The sequence below is a fragment of the Chanodichthys erythropterus genome, chromosome 18 (assembly GCF_024489055.1).
Source record: "Chanodichthys erythropterus isolate Z2021 chromosome 18, ASM2448905v1, whole genome shotgun sequence".
NCBI classification, from domain to species: domain Eukaryota; kingdom Metazoa; phylum Chordata; class Actinopteri; order Cypriniformes; family Xenocyprididae; genus Chanodichthys; species Chanodichthys erythropterus.
In genome coordinates, this window is record NC_090238.1 from 37,348,540 (window position 1) to 37,375,846 (window position 27,307).

Consider the following 27,307-nt stretch of genomic DNA (forward strand, 5'->3'; position numbering starts at 1 on the left):
ATAAACATAATGTGATGCATATTTGTCAGTTATGCATAAATGAAAGCGGTTTCTGCAAAAACTACTAATACTAATAAACTGACCGTTTTAAATTTGCAGCAGCCAGGTTTATATATTTATCATCAATAAATCCAATTTCTTTCGATCTCATACATTTCCACAGCTATAGCCATACTTTGATGCTCATGCTTTTTTTAATACATTTGTTTTCACAATTTATGCTGATAAATCATGCATTGTTTTTATTTGAGTGTAGGACTCTTACCTGTTTCTTACCCATTTGATTTATGAATGACTGACTAATATGCATAACATTAGGTTTATTAATTTATGTTAAAACTGTGCAGTCCAAATGGGTGGATTTTATATGCAATTCAAATACGTGAATCTTACATTTAGGCCTTTTAATTTAGTGCATTATATTTTGATTGGTTTAATCTTTTTAATTCTGTAATTGAATATGATTTGTGCAGTTCTAACACAGTTCATGAACTCAACGCCCTTTCATGAAGATGAAGAGGTTTTACGAGAGTAATGAGTTTGTGTTATGTCACGTAGGATCTTTGACACATTGATGTGTTTTATTTGCAGTTTCCAGGTTTTACTCCTGACTTTCCAACTTTTTGAGTTGAATGAAACCAGGCGAAATCAGGATTCGGATCATCAGTAAGTGCAACAAAGCCAAAGCCACATTTCATGATTTATTTTCGCAAAGGCACTCATTACATTTGATGTAATGTTTGCACAACCATTAATGTGATAACCATGACATCAGAGACCATGACTATGATTATCATAATGTTTTTTGAGATGTTCACTCCAGCTCACATCACTGTGACGTTTACATCAGCATTACATGATCAACACCATTATTGCATGCTGTCTAAACTCAAATGTACATTTTGTGTGTGTGTGTGTGTGTGTGTGTGTGTTTGCATTTAATATTGTGTATCAATGTAATGGGTCAATAATGTTGGACATCCAAACTTGTCTTTTTGAACAAAGAGTTATGTTGGAAGACATTGTTCTGTGGGCATAAAATCAATGTGAACTTGTATCAGGCGATTATATAATGTTTTATGGCAATAATGGAATAATTGTGGCTTTATGTGATTTACAGCAGCCCCCAAAAGTATTTGGACATTGTCTCAAAAGCAACAGTATCTTTTTTGTTCACTAATGTCCCTTTTTCTTTATTTTTCTTCTTTTAATCAACACTGTTTAGTCTATTGTTTAATCATTTAAAACTAGTTTTTGTCAGATGTTTTGCTTATAAAGTGTGTTTAATCATCTTTCTTTACAGTTAATGAATCTTGCTGTGATAAAGATTATTATTTAATGCACATTTTAAGTGTCCGGACACTTTTTGGGGTCACTGTCTATGAAGATGCCATATGTTCATAATGTTTTAATAACTCAAGTAAAACTGGTTTCACTCTTGTTGATTTGTTATCATCAATATGGCTTTGATTCCAGTCATTTTTATCACCAAAGAGGGGACTGATATGTTTGTAGAGTTCAGTGTGAGCGAAGCATTTAACAGAGAGATAAGATATGAAGACACTGTTGTGTAGAAACTGGCATCACAATCAAAAGTTATTGAGAACGTCTCTTAATTTGTGTTCAATTGGTTAGTGTTTCACAAAAGTTCATGATTTAAATCCTCATAGATGACAGATTCATCTGAGCAGCAGAAGATATTCATGCAGGTTTTTCTTTCTGAAGACATCACGATTTACAGCATAAAAGGCTTTTGGTGATCCATGATCCAACTATGAAAACAGCAAAAGCCTTTCAAAAAGTCTCTGTTGACTGTCCTGTGAAGAGTCAATGTTGTATAAATAATTTATTTTAAAGGTATAGTTCATCCAAAAACAAAAATTCATCATTTGCTCAACCACATGTCGCTTCAAACCTGTTTGAGTTTCTTTTTCTGTGGAACAAAAAGAAAGCTAATTTCTGTGGAAGCTTGTTTCCTCCACAGGTAAATGCGACTTTTTATCCCACTATTGTGAGTTTGCATCTCACAAGTCAGAATTGCGAGTTATAAAGTTGCAATTCTGACTTTATAACTCACAATTTTGACTTTATATCTCGTAATTCTGACTTTATTTCTCGTAATTCTGACTTTAATTCTCGTAATTCTGACTTTATTTCTCATAATTCTGACTTTATTTCTCGTAATTCTGACTTTATATCTCAAAATTCGGACTTTATTTCTTGTAATTCTGACTTTAATTCTCGTAATTCTGACTTTATTTCTCATAATTCTGACTTTATAACTCAAAATTCTGACTTTATTTCTCGTAATTCTGACTTTATTTCTCATAATTCTGACTTTATAACTCAAAATTCTGACTTTATTTCTCGTAATTCTGACTTTATTTCTCGTAATTCTGACTTTATATCTCGTAATTCTGACTTTATTTCTCGTAATTCTGACTTTAATTCTCGTAATTCTGACTTTATTTCTCGTAATTCTGACTTTATATCTCAAAATTCGGACTTTATTTCTTGTAATTCTGACTTTAATTCTCGTAATTCTGACTTTATTTCTCATAATTCTGACTTTATAACTCAAAATTCTGACTTTATTTCTCGTAATTCTGACTTTATTTCTCGTAATTCTGACTTTATATCTCGTAATTCTGACTTTATTTCTCGTAATTCTGACTTTAATTCTCGTAATTCTGACTTTATTTCTCGTAATTCTGACTTTATATCTCAAAATTCTGACCTTATATCTCACAATTCTGACTTTAAATCTCGTAATTCCGACTTTATTTCTTGCAATTCCGACTTTATTTCTCGTAATTCTGACTTTTTTTCTCGTAATTCTGACTTTATTTCTCGTAATTCTGACTTTATATCTCGTAATTCTGACTTTATTTCTCGTAATTCTGACTTTATTTCTCATAATTCTGACCTTATTTCTCGTAATTCTGACTTTATTTTTTTGTAATTCTGACTTTATTTTTCTCAATTCTGACTTTATTTCTCACAATTCTGACTTTATTTCTCACAATTCTGACTTCATATCTCGTAATTCTGACTTTATAACATGCAATTGCAAGTTTATATCACGCAATTCTGACTTTTTATTTTGTAACTCTGAGAAAAAGGCAAAATTGTGAGATATAAACTCGCAATTACTTTTTGATTTCATTTTTATTTTATGGCAGAAACAAGCTTCCATAAATTTCTGACTAAAGCCGATACCATGTCCAGAGAGCTCTTTTTCATATTAATGATAATATGAAATAATTAATTGTGAGCTCCAAAAGAAAAAAAACTTTATGGCACACGAGTCATATAGACTACTTTTATGGTGTTTTTTTTTTGTTTTTTTGTTTTTTTTTTTCATTTTTGGAGCTCTATTGAAGAAAGAAAGTCAGGAATGTTTGGAACAACATGTGGGTGAGTAAACAATGACAGAATGTCCACATTTTTGGTGAACTGTCCCTATAAAGTGATGTCAGTCTGTATTCCTTGAGCTCTTTTCACATTTTTGGCAACTTGTCATTTGTCACAGTGAAAATCAACTGCGGTTCATTGTTACGAGTCGAGCCGCAGCTTACAAAACAGAAAGGCACATTTTCTGACATCAGTCATTTGCCTTCCCATGCATGTTGTCATTGTCTGCCTACGGTTGATGTTCTTTCTGCTCGAGTCTTTTATTTCGCTCTTGTTCTTTGACCTGGGCCGGTGCGAAACCATTCTGCTGTTTGGGATCCTCAGAATAGTGAGGCAGACACGTGAAGCCGGTGTTCGCCTCCTTCGCCATTTTCTCTTCCTCCACTTCTTCCTCCTCCTCATCCTGTCTTCTCTCCTCTCCCAGTGTGACGTTGCTGCTGTTACTGTCACCTACATTGTTTGCATCCTCTGGGATGTTCCTGCAGACATCTTTACTCCTGTTGCGTTTGGCCAGTTTGGTGAGTGAACCGAAGCGGTTGAGGAAGTTTTCCTCGGAGGACGCCTCCTGTCCGCCACACTCCGCCTTCAGTCGCAGGTTGTTCAGTTTAGTGTTGATGCTCTCCTGTGAGGACGTTTTAAAGCGCCCGACATCCAGACTGGCAAAGACAGCCCGTTTTTCAGGCGATAGCATGTCCAGTGAATGCGCGCGCTGCTCCAGACCCAGACGTCTGCGCTCCATGCTGCGGATGGTGGCCGCCCGCTGAAGTTTGTCATGGATCTCGCCGCTGAGGCGCCGCCGTGTCTCGCGTAACTCCGCTCGAACGTTTGCCTTCCATTCTGCCGCATGGGCCTTAAACTCTCCGACCTGTGATGGATGAGAGACAGCACTGTGAGCGTGACGTTTACAAATGATTCAGTAATGTGCTTAACGTGGGCTTAAAAAGGAATAATGTACCACATTTCTTAAAGTCAATGTAGAACAGCATTTACCATTTAGGTCTATAGTCAATGTAAAATGGAATTTGCCATGAATTTTACCATTTAAAGCCAACGTAAAACAGCATTTAAAATATATTTGACCATTCATTATAAACGTAAAACAGCATTTGCAACCAATTTTACAATTTAAAACCAATGTAAAATAATTTTTATAATATAAAGTCAGTGTAAAACAGTATTTGCTATACATTTTACCATTTCAAGTTAATGTAAAACAGCATTTGCAACTAATTTTACCATTTAAAGTCAACGTAAAACATAATTTGCTATAAAATCTACCCAAACAAATTGCAACAAAGTTTACCATTTAAAGCCAACTTAAAACCACATTTGCTATAAAATTTACCATTTAAAGCTAATGTAAAACAGCATTTACAACTAATTTTACCATTTAAAGTCAGCGTAAAACATAATTTGCTATAAATTTTACCATTTAAAGCCAATGTAAAACAGAATTTACCATTTCAAGTCAATGTAAAACAGCATTTGCAACTAATTTTACCATTTAAAGTCAACGTAAAAAAAAAAAAAAAAAACATTTGCTACAAACTTTACCAATTAAAGCCAGCATAAAACAGAATTTACAATTTTAACAAATTTTACCATTTTAAGTCAACAGCATTTTCCATTAGTTTTTTCTTTCAAAACTATTTTTCATAATATAATGTATTTCAGAGTGAAACTATTTTTCTTTTTAACTGCAGTTGGGTTTGATATTATCATAATGAATTGCCGTGATGGTGTAAAGTGTTTCATATCTGAATATCTGAAGGTCAAGTTCACACTCCACAGCATCTCCAAGTATCCCAAATCTTTATCAGATTCATCATAATTTCACATTATTGAAACAACCTTTATTATATTAACATTAATCATCATTAAAATGCTGTGCTATTGACAAGAAAGACTGCATTACCAGCAGCAGCCAAATCAATTACTAATTGGTTAGCATTAACAAATTGTCTGCACACCCTAATTATTGTCAGCTGTAAACGAAAGACCAGGAATGTGTAGAAAAAAAGGTAAATAAGATTTCAAACTTTGATGCAGTGTAATAATGCTTTATTGGACATCATTCTACTATGGTGTTCAATAAAATCTCATTTTCGTTTGACATAACATACCTCCTCTTTTGTTTTCTTGGACAGAACCCTGAGCCAGTCTCCAATCATGCTGAGAACCGCTGCGAAATACGCCAGACCCACCAAAATCCAGAACCAGACCAGAGGCTTGTACCATTTCATGTATTCTATTTTGCGATCTCCACCTATAAAATACAGCATTTTTATTACATTTTGTCTTATACTGTATGTAAACAATCACAAAAGGCTGAAAGATCAAGATTTGAACATAGATGAAAGACACAAAATTGCAGGAAAAGTATTTTGAGAAGCTGTCCGGTGAGATATGACACTAAAATGTATTCATTTGGCAGATGTTTTTATCCAAATCAATTGCAAATACAGTGCATTTAATATGAGTATGTGAGTTCACTAGGAATCAAATCAATGATTTCAGTGTCTATAGAACAATACTCTTCAAGCTGAACTACTCTTTTTACTAGGTAAAAAGATGTGAAATGTCCCCATCGGTGAACATACCTGCTACATAATCTCCAATGCCGACGGTGGTGAGAGTGATGACGACAAAGTAAATGGCTTCTAAAGTACTCCATCCCTCGATGTGTTTGAAAATCACCGCTGGGATGGTGACAAAAATGATGCAGCCAGCGATGATGAAGAGGATGGTGGAGGTGACGCGGATTTTGGTCTGACTGATTTGCTTGTGCTTTTGCTGTAAAAGGTGGCAGAATAAATTTATTTATGTATTTATTTAAACAATAAGCAATTGAAAATCCTAGAAAGTAAGTTTTCTCACCCTGAAAACTTTTTCCACCTTCAGGATGCTCTTTATAAACATGGTCCCGAGTTGATCACCGATCCCGGCCAACAGGAAGCCAAACAGAGGGATGCCAAATATGGCGTAAAGGATGCAGAAAATCTTTCCGCCTTCAGTGCTGGGAGCGATGTTTCCATATCCTGCAGATGTGGGCGGAGATGACAAGAGGTTATTTAATGGTTCTGATGCAAATCGCTCTAGCTGACCCCCTCCATTAAACTGCATTCACAGATACACAGAGAGACAATTGGTGGGTTTCATCAAGGGAACATGGCAGTAATTGTTGATTGTTGAACAAAAGGGAAGTTAAGACAAGGAGAAACTAAACACGTTTTCAGTGCGAGAGATCTGTGCAGAAAGTTGCATGAAGGTCTGTGCAGTTCCCATTTTTAAAGTTCCCATTTTTATGAGAAATCTGTGTGCATTTTTGGCCAAGTTGTTAAAAGTAAATAACTGCATGTAAATAATATGTAAACTAGGCAGATTTTGAAGTTTTTGAATTTTGAAATTTGAAGTTGTTGCTACACTTTAAAAAATGCTGGGTTAAAAACAACCCAAGTTGGGTTGAAAATGGATGATAAACCCAGTGATTGGGCTGTTTTAACCCAGCGGTTGGGTTGTTTTAACCCAGCAAATGAGCTGTTTTATAACCTAGTATTTGGGTTGTTTTAACCCAGTGATTGGGCTGTTTTAACCCAGCGATTGGGCTGTTTTAACCCAGTGGTTGGGTTGTTTTAACCCAGCCGTTGGGCTGTTTTAACCCAGCGATTGGGCTGTTTTAACCCAGCGATTGGGCTGTTTTAACCCAGCGGTTGGGTTGTTTTAACCCAGCAATTGGGCTGTTTAAACCCAGAGATTGGGCTGTTTTAACCCACCGGATGGGTTGTTTTAACCCAGCGGTTGGGTTGTTTTAACCCAGTGATTGGGCTGTTTTAACCCAGCAGTTGGGTTGTTTTAACCCAGTGATTGGGTTGTTTTAACCCAGCGGTTGGGTTGTTTTAACCCAGTGATTGGGCTGTTTTAACCCAGCAGTTGGGTTGTTTTAACCCAGCAAATTGGCTGATTTAACCCAGCAGTTGGGTTGTTCTAACCCAGCGAATTGGCTGTTTTAACCCAGCAGTTGGGTTGTTCTTACCCAGCAAATGGGCTGTTTTAACTCAGCGGTTGGGTTGTTTTAACCCAGCAAATTGGCTGCTTTAACTCAGCAGTTGGGTTGTTCTAAGCCAGCGATTAGGCTGTTTTAACCCAGTGGTTGGGCTGTTTTAACCCAGCCGTTGGGCTGTTTTAACCCAGCGATTGGGCTGTTTTAACCCAGCGGTTGGGTTGTTTTAACCCAGCGAATGGGCTGTTTTAACCCAGAAATTGGGTTGTTTTAACCCAGCGGTTGGGTTGTTTTAACCCAGTGAATGGGCTGTTTTAACCCAGCGGTTGGGTTGTTTTAACCCAGCGATTGGGCTGTTTTAACCCAGCGGTTGGGTTGTTTTAACCCAGCAATTGGGCTGTTATAACCCAACGATTGAGTTGTTTTAACCCAGCAAATGGGCTGTTTAACCCAGCAACTTGGTTGTTTTAACCCAGCAATTGGGCTGTTTTAACTCAGCGGTTGGGTTAAATGTTGTCCCAAAGTGCTGGGTAGTTTTATTCAACTCAACTATTGTTTAAAAATGACTATATGTATGGCTTAAAATGAACCCAAAATAGGTTGGAAATTAAAATCAGACACATAATTATTAGAGGAAACAATAATAATCAAAAGGTAAACATTTATTAATAAGCAATGGACTTTATGCACGGGTTACTTCCTGGTTGTCGTTAAGCCAGCTCGAGCACTTCCGGTGAACTGTTAGCTGTTCATTCTGTAGTCGTTGTACATCGACACAAAACCATCTATGGTTGACTTTTTAACGTTGTATTCATATTTTAATGCAGTTATTACATTTACCTAATTTGCCAATAAACCAGTTTTATTGATTGCAATAAAGACAAAGCTATTGGGACTATTTAAAAATGCCCTATCTGTAATTAGACACGCACACACATTTTTTCCCCAGCACTTCAAATGTTATTTTTAATGTGATGACCACAAACATTATTTGTTCATCCTTCTGAGATTGTCCCCATTGTAAAACCTAACGTTTAAAAATGTAGGAAATTTAACATTTGATAGAAAACACTTATTTAAAAATAAAAAGACAGTAATTAGCACTTTAACCAGCAGGTGGCGGCAAAGTAGCATTTATTTGCGCACATATCAGCCATTTCCTCTAAAAATATTAAACATTATGAAATAACTAGGTTTGAAAAAACATTTTGTCAATGTTAAAGATGAAATACTCACAAAATCTTATGAAAAACAATAACTTTTATTGTGAATTAATTACACAGAAAGCGAGCACCGCGCTCTCCCTTTGTAATCACAGCAGCTGTTAGCCAGTGCAGCGCAAGAGCAATGATTTCAGCACACTTGTGAAAACACACATTTTATTCAATTAATCTAACTACAGTGCACAATAAATATTTAATTTTTGAAGCTTTTTTTCACATAAAATTGTGAAAACTAATGGTCGAATTGAATTTAGCCGAGGAGGAACATTGAGTTACGTCTTTATTCATTTATTTTCTATGCTGTCTTACGTTTGAATAACTAAATTAATGCTATGCCACACTATTTAAGTGACTATATTCTGATTATAAACTAAGTATTACATTACTGATGCTCAACACACCAGCAAATGACTCTCACCGGAAGTTTTCGAGCTGGCTTATATTAATGCGGAAGTTCTAAAGAACGCTCCGTGCATATAGTCCATTTAATAAATGTTTATTATTTAATTATTATTTATTACAATGATTAATAATTGTTAATTTTGGGTTAATTTTAAGCAAGCAATATAGTAATTTTTAAACAATAGTTGGGTTAAATAAAACTACCCAACAGATTGAGTAAACATTTAACCTAACCGCTGGGTTTGTCCATTTTCAACCCAACTTGGGTTGTTTTCAACCCAGCATTTTTTAGAGTGTAGCAGTGTTATTTTAGGATTATAGTTTTTATTAATATTTAGAACTTTTTTAATATTTTTATATTTAATTGTTTAGTAAAGTTATGTGCTTTTTTCATTTTTTTTTTTTTTTTTTTTAGTTGCTTATGATATTTACTATTTAGGTTTATTTTACTTTTATTCCCGTTTTAGTTTTTATTTATTTTCAGTTAGTACAGTAGTTTTATTTTAGTGCTTCAACTTAAATGTACTTCAGTTACTTGGCAATGCAACATTTAGACACTCTGGATATTTTGCGGTGCGTTACTGCACACGTTTTATAGTTTGGTTTATTTTACCTATGGTGGTGATGACGGTTCCTGCGAAGAAGAAAGCGCTGCCGAGATCCCAGTGGCTTGAGTTATTGGACGTGTCTCCAATGGGACTCACTCCAGCGCTGACCGCGTCTACTGCATGCTGGGAAAAGATGCACATGCAGAAAAGGAAGCACTACTATTAGAACAGGAAGTCAAACTACTCATTTCTAGGAGTCTAATTTGTACTAGACGCACAGAATTGTGTGCAAGATGCAGATCATTTTCTGAATATTAAATTATTGTTTTGGTATTTTTCTTGGTAATGCCATCTAATAATGTTACCAATTCATTTTAAAAAGCCATCTCCTCCAATCACCTTTCACACTACTAATTTCTTAGAAAATAATTCACAAAAATGTGCCTGAGGATGTAAAGCCCCTGCTTTTTCTGAAAAATCTGCATTGAAAATCAATCGGCTCCGTCTGTCAGTAATCTGATCAGGTTATGTGTCTCTACTCCAACTTTTGAAGGAACAGTATAAATGGATCATGCTGCGTAAATTGAGTCAATATACCAGTAAGTCCTGAGCAGACTGTGGCCATGTTGTCTTTATGATTTCTCTTCTATGGCTTACACTTAAGAGTGTAGCAGAGAGGAAAAAAAAAAAAAAACACAACAAAACAACATGCTGTCAGCAAGAAACCCATTTTCTCTGAGTAATATTTCTTCTGCTCCTGTAGGACTCGCCAAATGTGTGCTGGTGGGAAGATTTTTGAGTCAGTCCTGCTCACAGCCAAGAACAACAACACCGACAACAGCCAGCTGGTCTCGCATGATAGGACGGAGACATGTCAACATGACTGGCATCTAATTCTGGTGAGATTTAATGTGAGTTTAAAGACACTTTTTCAAGCTGAATCTGCAGCATAAAGATGCTTTACATGCCCTATAAAATGTTTGTTTCAGAGCCACATGGATGAGTTTGTTGGGTTGATATTGCATCGTTGGTCCTACAGCAGGATTAAATGCTTCTTCTCAGATGGTTCTCCTTAGAAAAACAGCACATTAATCTCAATTTCAGAAGAGATTTCTCTTCAAATCAGACATTAACCTTATAAAGCCTACTGTATTATATTTGATACACACATTTCAAAACTTTCATGATCAAAACTTTGCTGAAAAGTCAATCTCCTACAGTCCTTCTGTTGATTGATAGACTTTTTTAGCAAGTGAAAGACCTTTTTAGTGTACAAACGTCCAATTTACATGTCTTTTTGCTCTGAAATCTTTACTGATTTTTATCAAGTAAATGTACGAATAATTTTTATATTGTTAGTAATATTTCAAGATAAACACTTAAGTTTACTTGATTATTCATCATTTTATTGTAAAACCATGTTTAAATGTGAGTATAAAAAATATGATTTTTGAGGAAGGTTTATTTGTTCATCTCTCAATCATTGCATTATATGTTTTAAATCTAAAACTAAGCATTTAAATATCATCTTACTAAGACATATTATTGACAGATAGAGTGACGATTGATATTTATATGCATTTTATGTAAGTATCTGCTATATTTGTATATTACAGTACAAGCTTTCAGAATTTCATCTTACTTTTTGTCCATATAAATATCAGCATCTGCACCAAATTGCTCATTTTGGGCCTCATTTTGGCCTTTTTTCCTCCATATCATATCATATCATATCATATCATATGAAAGCCTGATGCCTATGCAAAATAACACACAAGCAAACTTTTCTTTTTACATCTTGTGTAAAGGTTCATGAAACTGCTCCATTTAAAAAAAAAAAACAATTTTGCTGACTATTATTTCAATGACTATTATGACTATTATAGTCTCGTTTGTGATTTTTCTGCTCTGCGGTTAGTTACAGCACATGATCTGTGTGGACGATGAGGACGTCTGAAAGCTCCAGCAGGGCTTTTCTCTCAGGAGATTCTGCCTTTAGTGGGCCAAACAATAAATAATTGATCACCTCAGAGCCTATTCCCTAAACAGCATGTCGAGGGCTCCGTTTCAACTGTCTTGGCTGGAAATGGAGAATTGATTTTTTTGGCATAAGCTTAATTGCCAAATGTAAAACACATTTCGAGTCACAGAAGATGCAAAGAAGAAAGAAATGAAGAAGGATGTAGGCATATCACTGAACTAATCACATGTGGTATTGTCAGGTTTTTTGAGTGAACAGAGTTAACTAGGTCAGACTGTAGAGCGCTCACGTGAGCACAAGGGATGATTTAAACATTTAATGTGATGTGGTCATGTGACAGTGACAGTTTATTCATATTTGTATATATATATATATATAAGCAAGCGCTTCCATGCAAATGAGTGTCCGGGGATCTATAATGACAAGGAAGCAGATGGTCAAAAACAGAACACAGATTCAGTGGTTATGGTTGAAATTGAACACAAGCATACTTGCAGCATACTGCATACTTAATGCATACTTTTGGCCAGCAGTGCAGCTTAAAAGTCTTAAACAGTAGTACGCCAAACAAGTTAATTAAAACAAAAACAAAAAAAACATTAAAAATAAACCTAATTTTCTTGACTTGAAACGGAAATAATTTTAGTTTTTTTGTTTTAGGTAACTATATACCATTTGGCATACTACTGTTTAAGACATTTAAGCTGCACTGCTGCATATAAAGACTGGCAAACAGTATGCAGTATGCTCCAAGTGTTTCTATTTCAACCATAACCACTGAATCTGTTTTGTAAGTGACCATCTGCTTCCTTGTCATTATAGATCCCCGGACACTCATTTGCATGGAAGCGCTTGCATCTGCGCGCCTTAAATAACCTTGAGATGAAAGTCTAATTTGAAATGATATCATAATACTCCCTAAAAAGTAATTAATTGTGTTACTTTGTTACTTTTTTATGGAAAGTAATATGTAACTGAATAAGCCTCAGGCTGAAGGAAATGCAAATTCACGCCTGTACAGTAGAGGGCGCTGCTCAAACAACTATAGAGTTATGGCTAGGGTCAGTTACTTATATTCGCACATAATTTACTGTTATTACTATAGTAAGTACATGTAGCAATATGTAACTACGTCACTTTAAAGGAGTCATGATTTGAGATAACGTTTTCTTGAGCTTTTGATATATAGGTCATCGTACTACAAGAAAGTTTCAGAACTGAAAACTCAGCTTTTAATGACACCAGGGACATCGAACTGATCCTGGATTGTGCCTATCTATGTGAAACCCCGCCTCCACAGAAGAAATCAACGCCTACTTCATCATTTCACCATTAGCCCCGCCCACTGGTGTGTTAGTGAGATGAGGAGGAGAGAAGAGCGATGCAGGACTAAAATAACATTACCTTTCAAAGGATCCTAATGTGAGGAATATGGTTATTTATTTTCAACAATGTGAATGTCTCAGTTGAGCTTTATTTATTTGTATTCGGTTCATTTCACTGTGGATTCTTTGGTAAATCAATCACATTTCAGTGCAAACAGACTTTTACGATATGAACTCGACAGTAATGCAACAACATGTCAGTAACTGTGTTCATTCTAATGATCTGATATTAATGACTCATGTAAAGTCAGATGATCTTTGTCTGTCTGTCAATAAATCAAACCAGCGACTAAACGCTCAACTTCACCTTGTTTCTCTTAATAAAAAAGGTGATTCAATTATATAAAGAAAGTGATCAAAGAACGCTCCCTTTACAGTCACTTGAGCTGTCAATCAAAGTTTATCAGTTACCATACTCGCGCCAAAACTCACGTTTTATTCAACGAACCTCTATAAATAGTTACATCATGTTTGCACTGTTAGTTATGATGAAAACATTCGTTAGGGTGAGCTTAACAACTTTCATGAGCTTAACAACATGTCTGTGATCGACTACAATGTTCATCACTGCAACCTTTCATGCCACGATCTAAATATAATGCTATAATCAACAGTTTTCATGATTAATTAAGCTTGAGAGCTGTAATAGTAAAAATGTGCTAAAAGAGAGAGTAATACTTAGCTATTTCAAATAGAAAGATGTCAGCCAATCACAGCAGACACGCCCCTTAAAGGTGCCATCGAACGTTTTTTTACAAGATGTAATGTAAGTCTAAGGTGTCCCCTGAATGTGTCTGTGAAGTTTCAGCTCAAAATACCCCATAGATTTTTTTAATTCATTTTTTTAACTGCCTATTTTGGGGCATCATTAGAAATGCGCCGATTCAGGCTGCGGCCCCTTTAATTGCTCATGCTATCTGCCCAAGGAGCTCGCGCTTGCCTTAAACAGTGCATAAACAAAGTTCACACAGCTAATATAACCCTCAAAATGGATCTTTACAAAGTGTTCGTCATGCATGCGTCAGATTATGTGAGTATAGTATTTATTTGGATGTTTACATTTGATTCTGAATGAGTTTGATTGTGCTCCGTGGCTAAAGCTAACATTACACACTGCTGGAGAGATTTATAAAGAATAAAGTTGTGTTTATGAATTACACAGACTGCAAGTGTTTAATAATGAAAATAGCGACGGCTCTTGTCTCCGTGAATACAGCAAGAAACGATGGTAACTTTAACCACATTTAACAGTATTTTAATTTTTGATAATTTTTAATTCTAGGGCACCTTTAAAACAAAACATTCAAAGCAGAGGGCTAAAATAAGGGTAGAAAAATGCCTTTTATTTCTAAATGATGTCAATTTTTTATGTAAAAAGCATACTAACATTATAAGTGCATCCCAGGAAACATTATAAAACAATAAACAATGCAGTTCATGACACCTTTAAAATAAAGTGTTACCAGATATTTGTTGTAAATGTAAAAGTAATCCATTACTTTATGAAGAAAAGCAATCTGAGTACCTTAATTGGAAATGCGTTACCCCCAACATATGGACACTTTAGTTATTAATATTCACAGTTAAACTAATAATAAGCACCTTTTAATGGCAATTAAAGTATACAAGTGTACCTTCTGAAAAGGGTTAGAATGACAGCATTTGTACCTTTTTTCTGATGGTTTATCAAACATGTCAACATACTATACACATACTAAACTCAACAAAGAGTGTTTTCTCAGCATGTTATATAAAGGATATGTAATATATCTCATCCACCCTTCCAGTAATTCCCTGGTTGGCTGTGTAGGATGTGCTGTGAGAAATCAATGCAAAGCTTTAATTGAAGGCAACTTATTTCCTTTCTATATATGTGAGAAATGTTATGTAACAAACAGTGCTGGTGCTTTATCATGTTCAACACAATTCAGCCTAAAGTGAGTTTCTGCTGGCACAAATCAGAGTTGATAATCCTGCGTGATGCCCAGAGGGATTTCATGTCTGTCTTGGAATGACATTTACTGATCAATTAGAGCTCAGCGCCGGCCGGGGGAAACAGCAGAAGAGATGCTGGCTTCAGGAGCTCATGGGATCGTTGTTGCTGACGCCCAACATAACTGGAAAAGGCTTGTTTTGAGTCTTTAGACATCTTAAGGTTAGAGTATCTCCCAAGAAGCCTTTACAATGAGCCGTTCTTCAAATGCCAACCTATTTTGTAATTCTGAATGCATTCTTAATAGATAAATGTAGTGTTTTTATGTCTCAGCTTTCACAAACAATTAACTTCAAAAGGGTAAATCCCACGAAAACTTATCCAGAGTCATATTTATATGGCCGTTAAGCTTATTTTTTCTCTCAAAATGTTCATTACGGTAATGTTAAAATGAGCTTTTATTGAAATTATAAATTGTAAAATGTTTTAATACATTATGGTATTATTATGGTATTATTTGCTATACTGATATATATATATATATATATATATATATATATATATATATATATATATATATATATATATTTACATTTACATTTAAATCAGCTTAAATTAAAAATAGCATTATAGCAAATAATACCATAATAATACCATAATGTATAAATTATTATTATTTTTTTTTTTTTTTTGCATACATACATTAATTTATTCACAATAATCACATCTTTTTTTTTCATTTCGAGTGGATTATCCGTCATTAAAAATAAAAAATATATATAAAATTATTATTGTTATATATATACTTTTATATTGTAAATATATAGTGCTGTAAAAATTATAACGTTAATGCATGCGATTATTTTTTTTAATTTTAACACATTAAAAATATTTAATGCAATTAATGCAGCATCCATTTTTTCTGTCAACCTAATATATATTTATATTTATAATTTATAATTTATTCAGTGAAGATTGAAGCGTTTGATAACTTTATTTAGGGCCCGAGCACTGATGGTGTGAGGACCCTATTGGAATTGCTCAGCCAATTATTCTTCTTCTCCAAAATGAATCGCATTTTTGAGGGCCTAAATGTTCTCAAAAACTCATGAAACTTTGCAGATGCATCAGAAGTGGTGAAAATTTACGTCTGATATAGATTTCAGAATGAAGTGTGGCAAAATGGCTCGATAGCGCCACCTAAACAATTTCAACGAAGTGCCCCTGATACTACGTTTCACGTACAGGTATGAAATTTGGTAAACACATCTAACATCCCAATACCTACAAAAAAGTCTCCTCGAGTGAAATCTGAAAACCAACAGGAAGTCAGATATTTAGAATTTTCTTTGCAAAATTTGTGCAGTTTTTGCCATTTCCAGACGTTGTACTTTAATGAACTCCTCCTAGAGCTTTAATCAGATCAACATCATATTTGGTCAGTCTAATCTAAAGGCCTTTGAGACGTTAAATTGCGAAGATCTAGAGTTTTCGCTGAAAGGCGTGTCCGTGGTGGCCTGGCAAAGTTCGATGTTTCGCCATGAAACAGGAAGTTGTTGTAACTCGGGCATACAATGTTTGATCTGCCCCAAACTTCACATGAGTGATAAAAGTCCTGGCCTAAAGACATCTATTTGACAATATTCAGTTAGCTGTAGCGCCACCTGTTGGCAGCAGAAAGTGTGGCACTTTTACATGATTTTGCCATAATTCTCCTGTATTTACTCGCTCACAAGAATGTCGCCCACTGTTCGCTGTATTCCTGAGGCCAACGGGTGGCGGTGAGCCCGGATGCGAGGGCCCTTTCATCGCTGCTTGCAGCTTTAATTTTCTGTATATTTTCTACCTGTTAGATCAAATATTTAAAATATACTGTATATATACACACACACAATCAAAGTTGTCCTAAGAACTAAGTTTTCCTAAGAAGAAGGTTTTATTATTAACTATGATGATAGTTAACAAATCTCTCTGTCTTCTTCACAGACGTAATCTTACCTTGATGAGGGCCTCGAGTTCGGCTGGAGAAACGCAGGGGTTCCTCTGCAGAAACAGGGCCTTCTCCTGTGTGATGGTGTCCTTCTGGTTACTCTCGAAGGGTTGTTCCAGCGCACGGAACGCCAGACCACCGCAGACCAGGTACGCCACCACCACCACAAACACGGCCATGACCGTCTTCCACTTCATGACCGAGTGCAGAGCAGAACCGTCCGCTCCAGAGTCCATACCGGTGACCATGCTGGCCGAGCGGGATGAGATGGAGAGGCGCGGGAGAGGACAGTGGCCGTTGGCTTTGACTTCACAGCCCATCGGGTTCTGCATGGTGGCCACGCTAGCCTGGACCAGACTGGACTGCACCGCACCGGACTGAACCTTCTTCGGAGGGACAATGTTTGTCTGAACAGCCACTGAGATAGAGACAGAGAAGATTGAAATTGTGATGAACAAATTTTATTGCTTAGATCTTATTAGATTTAATTGCTTTGAGCTCGAAGCTCAGGAGACCTGAAGGAGGTTGTTGTTTGTTTTTCCTGAAAATTAAAATACAAAAAAATGAGACAAATAGTAATCTAATAAATGTGGATGCACAGTAGCTCAAATTATTGCTCTTAGTTTATGTTGAGATCTCTGACTTTTGATTGCAGACTTGGCACAAACATTGAGATCTCGCCTGGAATTCTAGAGGAGAAGTGTGAGATTAATGGGATTGTTTTTCTTAGAAGAAACATCTTCCCATAGATATTGAAGAGAATCTTCTTTATGATTTTTTTTTCTTTCCTGTGGAAATTTAGGACGGACAGATAGATGGACGGACGGACAGACAGATGGATGGACTGATAGACCGACGGACAGACAGACTGATAGACAGACAGACAGGCAAACGGACGGATAGATGGATGAACTGATAGACCGACGGACAGACAGACTGACGGACGGTCGGACTGACGGTCAGATGGATGGACTAATAAATGGATAGACGGATGGACTGATAGAGGGACGGACGGATAGACGGATGGACTTATAGACGGACGGATGGATGGACTGATAAATGGATGGACGGATGGACTGATAGAGGGACGGACGGATGGACTGATAAATGGATAGATGGATGGACTGATAGAGGGACGGACAGATAGACGGATGGACTGATAGACGGACGGATGAATGGACTGATAAATGGATGGACGGATGGACGGATGGACTGATAGAGGGACGGACGGACGGGTGGATGGACTGATAAATGGATAGATGGATGGACTGATAAATGGATGGACGGATGGACTGATAGAGGGACGGACGGATGGACTGATAAATGGATGGACGGATGGACTGATAGAGGGACGGACGGATAGATGGATGGACTGATAGACGGACGGATGGATGGACTGATAAATGGATAGACGGATGGACTGATAAATGGATAGACGGATGGACTGATAGACGGACGGATGGATGGACTGATAAATGGATAGACGGATGGACTGATAGAGGGATGGACGGATAGACGGATGGACTGATAGACGGACGGATGGACTGATAAATGAATGGACGGATGGACTGATAGAGAGACGGACGGACGGATGGATGGACTGATAAATGGATAGACGGATGGACTGATAAATGGATGGACGGATGGACTGATAAATGGATGGACGGATGGACTGATAGAGGGACGGACGGGTAGACGGATGGACTGATAGACAGATGGATGGATGGACTGATAAATGGATAGACGGATGGACTGATAGAGGGACAGACGGATAGACGGATGAACTGATAGACGGACGGATGAATGGACTGATAAATGGATGGACGGATGGACTGATAGAGGGACGGACGGATGGACTGATAAATGGATAGACGGATGGACTGATAGAGGGACGGACGGATAGATGGATGGACTGATAGACGGACGGATGATGGACTGATAAATGGATAGATGGATGGACTGATAGAGGGACGGACGGATAGACGGATGGACTGATAAATGGATGGACGGATGGACTGATAGAGGGACGGACGGGTAGACGGATGGACTGATAGACAGATGGATGGATGGACTGATAAATGGATAGACGGATGGACTGATAGAGGGACAGACGGATAGACGGATGAACTGATAGACGGATGGATGAATGGACTGATAAATGGATGGACGGATGGACTGATAGAGGGACGGACGGATGGACTGATAAATGGATAGACGGATGGACTGATAGAGGGACGGACGGATAGATGGATGGACTGATAGACGGACGGATGATGGACTGATAAATGGATAGATGGATGGACTGATAGAGGGACGGACGGATAGACGGATGGACTGATAAATGGATGGACGGATGGACTGATAGAGGGACGGATGGACTGATAGACGGATGGACGGACAGACAGACAGATAGATAGATAGATAGATAGATAGATAGATAGATAGATAGATAGATAGATAGATAGATAGATAGATAGATAGATAGATAGATAGATAGATAGATAGATAGATACGATCGACTGATAGATCACCATTTAATCTCATTGCTCAAAGAAATAACTGAGATATTACAGAGAAACTTATTTGTAATTTTTCTTTCCTGTAGGTATTCATGACACAAACTGGTGCAGAAATATATATTCTTATTCCCAGGTTGGTGACATCACTAACCCAAATATTTACATAAACCCCGCCCCCGAGAACACTCAACAAAGGAGGCGGGGCCATGTTGGGCTGCTTTAGAGAAGAGGAAGAGTTGTTGTAGTAGAGTGTTGTTGTCATGCCGTCATTTTACGCCGGACTGCTTCACAAACGAGGGTCAATTCAACACAAAAGATGAACATGACGACACATGCTAGTGGATGAGTTGATCAACTCCACAGCAACTACATCAATTTATCCACTAACCATTCAGAAACGTCTAAAAGTTGTAACTTCTTCCTGAGTCTCTCCATCAGTGTCGACTCCGGTTTGAACAATGTAAGGCTGAACACCGTTACTGACAATCCTCATTTTGGCTGCGTGAGATTCTCCAGCTTTGTTGTTGTTGAGCTGTTAAAGCTCTTCCCTCTTCTGGAAAGGGGCCGGAAGCAGCAGCTCATTCGCATTTAAAGGGACACAGTGTGTTTTTGCTCACACCCAAATAGAGGCAAATTTGACAAGCTATAATAAATGATCTGTGGGGGATTTCGAGCTGGAACTTCACAGACACGTTCTGGAGACACCAGAGACTTATATTACATCTTGTAAAAGGGGCATTACAGGTCCCCTTTAAGCAATACACAATGCAGTAAAACATATAATGAATGCTGAGATATGTGTGGTTTATGCATGATTATAACTCAGGCCATTACTGGCGTTTCTCCTGAGAAGCTTTAACCCAATTGTCTGGTTAAGCACTCAGAGAGCCATTTCTGGTTATGTCTTTACCACAGTAAAGAGATGGTTTCTTGAGATACAATGAATATCAAAATATTCATCTCTTCTTCTAAGGTGATTTTGCATGACTAATGCATTGCATTCTTATTGCTTCATGATCAGGGTGAATGCAACACAATACCAAGGTGAGATTCAGACCTTCAGTCAGATGATATCTGCTAGACGAGCACATTAGTTGTGAGATGGATTGTATAATATGATTTGGAGGGTGTCAAAGGGGAGACAAAGCCTCATTGATGCATTCACGTGAGCGCAGCTGTGTGCGCTCACCCCGTTTAAAGATTCAGCTCTGCCTTTGTGGGGGTCAGTGGGCGGGGCCTGTGAGTCAGAATGATGTAATGCTCAAACCACCTCATAATTTATGCAGACCCCGCCCCCTCACCATGCTACAGTGTTCCATCAGCCCCTTTGTAAAAATGAAACAGAAAATGATGCAAGTTTGTGTTTTACCCAACACCACATGGATTAGAATTATTGATTCAAACTGAACATGCATGTTTGCTATAATGTCAATGTGTGTTGTGCATATTTCTTACAGTGAGGCATTGCCTAATAATCGATAAATGCACTTGGACAATCATAATTTTTGACTTTGAGTGACTCAAGGACACCTATGTCATTACATCTGCTCAGAGATATAAAACCTGTCAGCCCAGCCCACAAAAATCAATATCTAATAAAGTATATATACAGTTATGGATGTGTCCATGACAATTCCAATGAATAATCCAATGAATACACAGAAGGCAAAGGTCATTTCAGATATTAACAAAAACCCTCATTACAGTGATTACAACATCATTTTGAGACTTTTAAAAGACTCAGAGTAGCTAATTGTCACTGATTACATGATTGCAAAACAGTTTTTTCCTGGAAAAGCACTTCAGATGTTTCCTGTCAAATCTCAGATGTTCAATGTTCTTAATCACTAGGCTATCAATAAACATACAAATCTGATGCTTATGCAGATACAAAACAGATTATTTTATTTAAAACAACAATCTATCAGACCAAACTGAAATTAAATGTTCCCTTTCGATACTTCACTCGTACTGCGTATGGGGAAAGGTCTCCCTTTTTCCCCGCTGCTGAAGCCTTTTTCAATAACGCAGTGTAACTGCACCGTCATTGGTTCACTCATAGACAAGTTGTTGAACCAATGGCGGCGCGGCATAGCTGCGCGGCCTATGGCGACAAAGCGCGCGAATATTCCCGCCGAAATGGGCGGGGTATAGGGCTATATAAGCAGGCGTTTCGCCATAGGATTTCAGTGTTTTCTCCTTCAGCGACGACATCTACTTCTCTTCGCTGATCTCCGCCTGAAGCCGAAGAAGCTCGCCGCCTTCTGCTCTCGCCGCCGTCTGAAGAGGCTCCCGCAGCGGACTCGCCTGGACTCGCCGGTGGAAGAAAGCGCCGGCGCCCTCGCGGACTGCAGCTTCTAGCGCCGTCGCCGAGCCGCCGCCTCCCGCTTCCCGCTTCCGGCCGCTTCCTGTGCGTCCCCTGCCGCCATCCGGCGCGCCGCCTGAGAGCTTCATCCGCGGCTTAAACGCCGCTCTAAAAGAGCGATTTCCAGCGGTTTTCACCGCTTTAAGAGCTTCCGCGGCCCTCGCCGCTCTAAAAGAGCCACCCAATTGCCGTTTTCACGGCAGCGGCGTCTCACGATGCCCCGCCACTCATGTGGTACTTGCAGGGCCCCCCTGCACGACGACGATGGACACAGCGAGTGTGTCGCTTGCCTGGGCAAGCCCCACGCAGACGGCGCGCTCGCTGGAGACTCATGCCCGCACTGCGAGTGCATGAGTCTCGCTTCCCTGCGCTCGCGGGTCGCCTTCTTCACTGAGGGCGATCTCGCCGCCGCGCCCTCCCGTCTCCCTTCCCTCCCGCGGTCCGGCGAGGAAAAGACAGCGGGGTAGAGCGACTCAGCGCCAGGAGTTGAGCGAGCTCACGCCGGCCCAGCCCCCGCGTGCCTCGCCCTCTCCTCCCAGGGAACTCTCTCCAGTTCTGTTCTCTCGCCCTGAGCAGCGTCCCTCCGCAGAAGCGAGTGACCTCGTCTCATTCGGGGGAACAGACGACGAACAAGACGACTCCATGTCTCTTGCGGCTTCCGAAGCGGAAGGATGGGCTGGCGAGCCGGAAGACCCCGCTCCACCGCCTCCCTTGGAACCCATCGAGCATGGCCAGGGCATGGATGCCGAGCTCTTCCGCATCCTGTCTAGAGCCGTTGAAGAGCTGGACCTCGAGTGGGCCCCTCCAGAGGAGCCGTCCCCGCAGCCGCCTGGACGAATGGTTTCTGCCAGGCCGCCGCCAAGCACCTCGCCAGCGTTCAGCGCCCTTCTTTCCTGAGGTCCACGAAGAGCTGACGAAGTCGTGGCGCGCTCCTTACTCTGCCCGCCTCCACACTACGCACCGCTCCGCCCTCACCGCCGTCGACGGCGCCGAGGAGAAGGGATACGAGCGCTTGCCACCCCTAGATGAAGCGGTGGCTGCTCACCTCTGTCCTCCCGCGGCTGTGGGTTGGAAGACGAAGAGGGCCCTTCCTTCCAAGCCCTGTCGGACCACCTCTACTCTGGCTGGACGGGCTTACATTCGGCGGGCCAAGCTGCCTCTGCGCTCCACACCATGGCCATATTTCAAGCATTCCAGGCCAAACTCCTCCGCTCTCTGGATGAGTCTGGAATCGACGCGCCAGCCTTCAAAGATCTCCGCAGCGCCACGGATCTTGCCCTGCGAGCTACGAAGGCTACGGCCCAGGCCATCGGTCGTTCCATGGCCAGCCTGGTCGTGTTGGAGCGCCACCTGTGGCTCAACCTAACGGAGATCAAAGACCTAGACAAGACGGCCTTCTTAGACGCCCCGGTCTCGCCTTCTGGTCTCTTCGGGCCTGCAGTGGATGGCTTCACTGAGCGCTTTACTGCCGCGCAGAAATCGTCTCAGGCTATGAGGCATTTCTTGCCTAAGCGCTCCAGCTCCGCTTCTGCGTCTAGCCGCCCCAGGACTGCGCCGGCTCAGCAGAACAAACCAGCCCCACCTGCAACACAGGCAGCGCCGCCCCAGGAGCATCGCCAGCGCCGCGCCCTGCGAAGCGCCCTCCCTTCCCGAGGCGCCAGGGACCCCGGCCCAGGATTGTGCTGGACCCGGTGCCTCCGAAGTCGTCCTGATTCGTCGGACAGGAAGAGGATGGGGGACCGTCCCGTTACGACCGGACCACCCCAAAAGCTCCCACGGGTAATTTCCCCTCCGCCTCGTTTATTTCCGGGCGTGGGAAACATACTCCAAGTGACAGCTGGGCCCACACCTGTTGCGCCCACTCCAAACGCCGTTTTCACGGCGGACAAATTTTTACCTCATCACAAAAAGAGCAAATTTCCTCTTCCACCCCTCGCGGTGTACGACCCTCTCAACGGCGGTCTGTCACCCAACATTATTCAACCCCTAGCCACTCGGGCCGAGGCCTGGCAGGCCATCCCCGATGTGTCAGAATGGGTCATGGGGATCGTAAACCAGGGCTACTCGCTCCAGTTTGCACGACGGCCCCCGCTTCGCCGGGGTGCTTCAAACATCGGTCAATCCGGACGACGCTCATGTCCTCCGGGCCGAAGTCATGTCGTTGCTGGAAAAAGGAGCTGTGGAAATGGTTCCTCCGTCAGAGAGCGAGACAGGCTTTTACAGCCGCTACTTTCTGGTCCCCAAAAAGGATGGCGGTCTCAGACCCATCCTAGACCTCAGGCTTTTGAATCACTCCCTCATGAGACGGAAGTTCAAAATGCTGACGCTGAAGCAAGATCCTCGCGCACATTTGCCCCGAGGACTGGTTCTGCTCGCTGGACCTGAAGGATGCGTATTTTCACATCCAGATAGCCCCCGTCACAGACGATTCTTGAGATTCGCATACGAAGGGGTGGCATACCAATATACGGTCCTGCCCTTCGGGCTGTCTCTGGCTCCCCGCACTTTCACCAAGTGCATGGACGCGGCGCTTTCCCTCTGAGACAGATGGGAATCCGGGTTCTGAATTACCTCGACGACTGGCTCATCTTAGCCCGTTCGCGAGACGAGCTGGAACGCCACAGATCCGTGCTCCTCAGCCATCTACAATGCCTGGGTCTCAGGGTCAACTTAGCCAAGAGCTCGCTATGCCCCACTCAACGAATTTCGTTTCTGGGAGCAGTTTTCGACTCGGTCCGTATGACGGCAGTAGTCTCGCCAGAGCGCGCCCTGGCAATTCAGCAGCTCACGGCATCTGTCACGAACAAAGCCTATCTCCCTCTGAAGTTTTTCCAGAGGCTGCTAGGGCTGATGGCTTCCGCCTCCCCGGTGCTGCAGCTAGGCCTTCTTCGGATGCGGCCTCTTCAGTACTGGTTGAAGTTCCGGGTTCCTCCCAGCGCATGGCGGCACGGCCGCCTATGTCTCAAGGTCAATCGGGCCTGTCTTCTAGCCCTGAAACCTTGGATGGATCCAGTATGGTTCCAACGCGGAGTCCCCTTACAGGCGGTCTCACGGAGGACGGTGCTCTCAACAGACGCCTCCAACTTGGGCTGGGGCGCTGTGTGCGAGGGCAGACCGGCCTTCGGCTCGTGGAGCCACGAGGAAAGCCATCTACACATCAACTGTCTAGAGATGCTAGCAGTGATGAAAGCCCTTCAGTTCTTTCAGGCTTACTTGACGGGACGTCATGTTCTAGTTCGGTCAGACAGTATGACGGTGGTGTCATACCTGAACCACCAAGGCGGTCTTTCGTCCAGCCGCTTATGCGCTCTGGCGAAACGACTGCTGGAATGGGCTCTTCCGAGGCTTCAGTCGCTCAGAGCGACTCATGTTCCTGGCAGGAACAATCTGGGTGCGGACATGTTGTCACGGAGCAACATCCCCTCCGACGAGTGGATGCTCCACCCCCAAGTGGTCCTCACGATCTGGGAGTTCTTCGGGAAGGCAGAGGTAGACCTCTTCGCCTCAGAAGACAACTCTCATTGCCCAACATTTTTCTCGAAGGAAGTAGATGCTCTGGCCCACACATGGCCCAGCACGCTCCTTTATGCTTTCCCTCCGATCGCACTGATCCCCCAGGTCATCAGGCGTATCAGAGAAGACCATCACAGAGTCATTCTGGTGGCTCCCGCTCTGGAGGAACCAGGTTTGGTCCTCAGAGCTATTCAGGCTCTCTCTAAGAGCCCCGTGGCCGATTCCCCTGAGACGGGACCTCCTCTCTCAGGCAAACAGAACAATCTGGCACCCACAGCCGCAGCTCTGGGCTCTGCACCTCTGGTCCCTCGATGGGAGCCGACTAGCCTCCCCGAGGACGTCCTAAATACCATTTCTCAGGCTAGAGCCCCATCTACGAGGCGCCTCTACGACCAGAAGTGGTCAGTCTTTGTTGATTGGTGTTCAACACGCAACATAGACCCTGTGGAGAGTGACGTATCTTCCATACTGTCTTTTCCTCCAAGAACGCTTGGAAATGGGGCGCTCCCCTTCCACGCTTAAGGTTTACGTAGCAGCCATTGCAGCGTTCCACGCTCCTATTGCTGGCCAATCGGTGGGACGAAACGGGCTCGTGATCCGTTTTTTGAGAGGTGCTAGGCGTTTGAATCCTCCTCGCCCTCTCACTATTCCCTCCTGGGACCTCTCGTTGGTCCTCAGGGCCTTGAAAGGAGCCCCATTTGAACCAATGGGTTCAGCCGACCTCAGGCCCCTAACACTAAAACCGCTCTGCTACTAGCACTAGCATCGGTAAAGCGTGTTGGCGATTTGCAGGCCCTCTCTGTGAACCCTGCATGCCTCGAATTCGGGCCTGGTGACTCTAAGGTCGTTCTGAAACCTAGGCATGGCTACGTCCCTAAAGTGCTCTCAACTCCGTTTAGAGCTCAGGTCATCTCGCTCTCTGCTCTTCCTCCCTCGGCGGACGAACCAGAGCTGCAGCTACTCTGCCCAGTCAGGGCATTGAGGACCTACATAGACCGATCACTGTCTTTCAGACTGTCGGATCAGCTCTTTGTTTGTTTTGGCGGCCGCACCAAAGGGTCTCCGGTCTCGAAACAACGCATTTCCCGTTGGATAGTGGATGCTATTAACCTGTGCTACTCCTCACTGGGCACTAATTGCCCCATAGGAGTCAGGGCCCACTCCACTAGAGGAATGGCTTCCTCGTGGGCTTGGTCCAACGGAGTTTCCATCCAAGACATCTGTGAGGCGGCCGGCTGGTCTTCGCCGTCCACCTTTGTCAGGTTCTATCACCTCGATGTCCCGACCTTACAAGCTCGGGTCCTGTCGGTGTGATTAGCGGCTTCCAACAGGTCCCGCTTCACGCCACCATAGGAAGTATCTTCCTTCAGTGTAACCATGGGTTCGGTTAGGCTTTGCCTCCGCTTGTCCTTTTTGCCCCCCTCTGGGTGGCCAAATGCAAGCTATATCGTTCCCAGCCGTGGCACGGCGTGGTTGAATTCGTTCCCCATACGCAGTACGAGTGAAGTATCGAAAGGGGAACGTACTCGGTTACTAACGTAACCTCGGTTCCCTGAGATACGGAACGAGTACTGCGTCACTTGCCGTGCCACGAGGCTGCGGCTCAGGGTCGTCGCTTCAGTCGATTGACACTGAAATCCTATGGCGAAACGCCTGCTTATATAGCCCTATACCCCGCCCATTTCGGCGGGAATATTCGCGCGCTTTGTCGCCATAGGCCGCGCAGCTATGCCGCGCCGCCATTGGTTCAACAACTTGTCTATGAGTGAACCAATGACGGTGCAGTTACACTGCGTTATTGAAAAAGGCTTCAGCAGCGGGGAAAAAGGGAGACCTTTCCCCATACGCAGTACTCGTTCCGTATCTCAGGGAACCGAGGTTACGTTAGTAACCGAGTACGTTATTTCTCATTAAAAGAGTGCAAGAAAACAGCAGATTTTCTAAATAAAAAAAGCAGAAGTTGACTGCAATAAACTAACCTTGTTCAGGATCCCAGTTCACCTGTTTCCTTGGATTCTCTAACGGGAATTTCAT

At 41.6% G+C, this 27,307-nt stretch overlaps 1 protein-coding gene across 1 annotated transcript; it reads right to left on the reverse strand.

Moving 5' to 3' along the window:
- Positions 1 to 3,643: 3,643 nt before the first annotated feature.
- On the reverse strand, positions 3,644 to 27,307 carry kcnk10b (potassium channel, subfamily K, member 10b). The gene is made up of 7 exons (XM_067368089.1): positions 27,253 to 27,307; positions 16,885 to 17,294; positions 9,653 to 9,770; positions 6,292 to 6,452; positions 6,015 to 6,207; positions 5,538 to 5,680; positions 3,644 to 4,279 (listed from the first exon to the last, which is right to left on the reverse strand). The coding sequence occupies exons 1-7, from the start codon at positions 27,305 to 27,307 to the stop codon at positions 3,644 to 3,646; spliced, it is 1,716 nt and encodes a 571-aa protein (XP_067224190.1).

Coding starts and splice junctions, on each gene's coding strand:
- kcnk10b (XM_067368089.1), bottom strand. CDS start 27,307: ATGAAATTCCCGTTAGAGAATCCAAGGAAACAGGTGAACTGGGATCCT. Junction 17,295..27,252: donor GAACTGGGATCCTGAACAAG/GTTAGTTTATTG, acceptor TCTCTATCTCAG/TGGCTGTTCAGACAAACATT. Junction 4,280..5,537: donor CCAAGAAAACAAAAGAGGAG/GTATGTTATGTC, acceptor CATCCATCACAG/GTCGGAGAGTTTAAGGCCCA.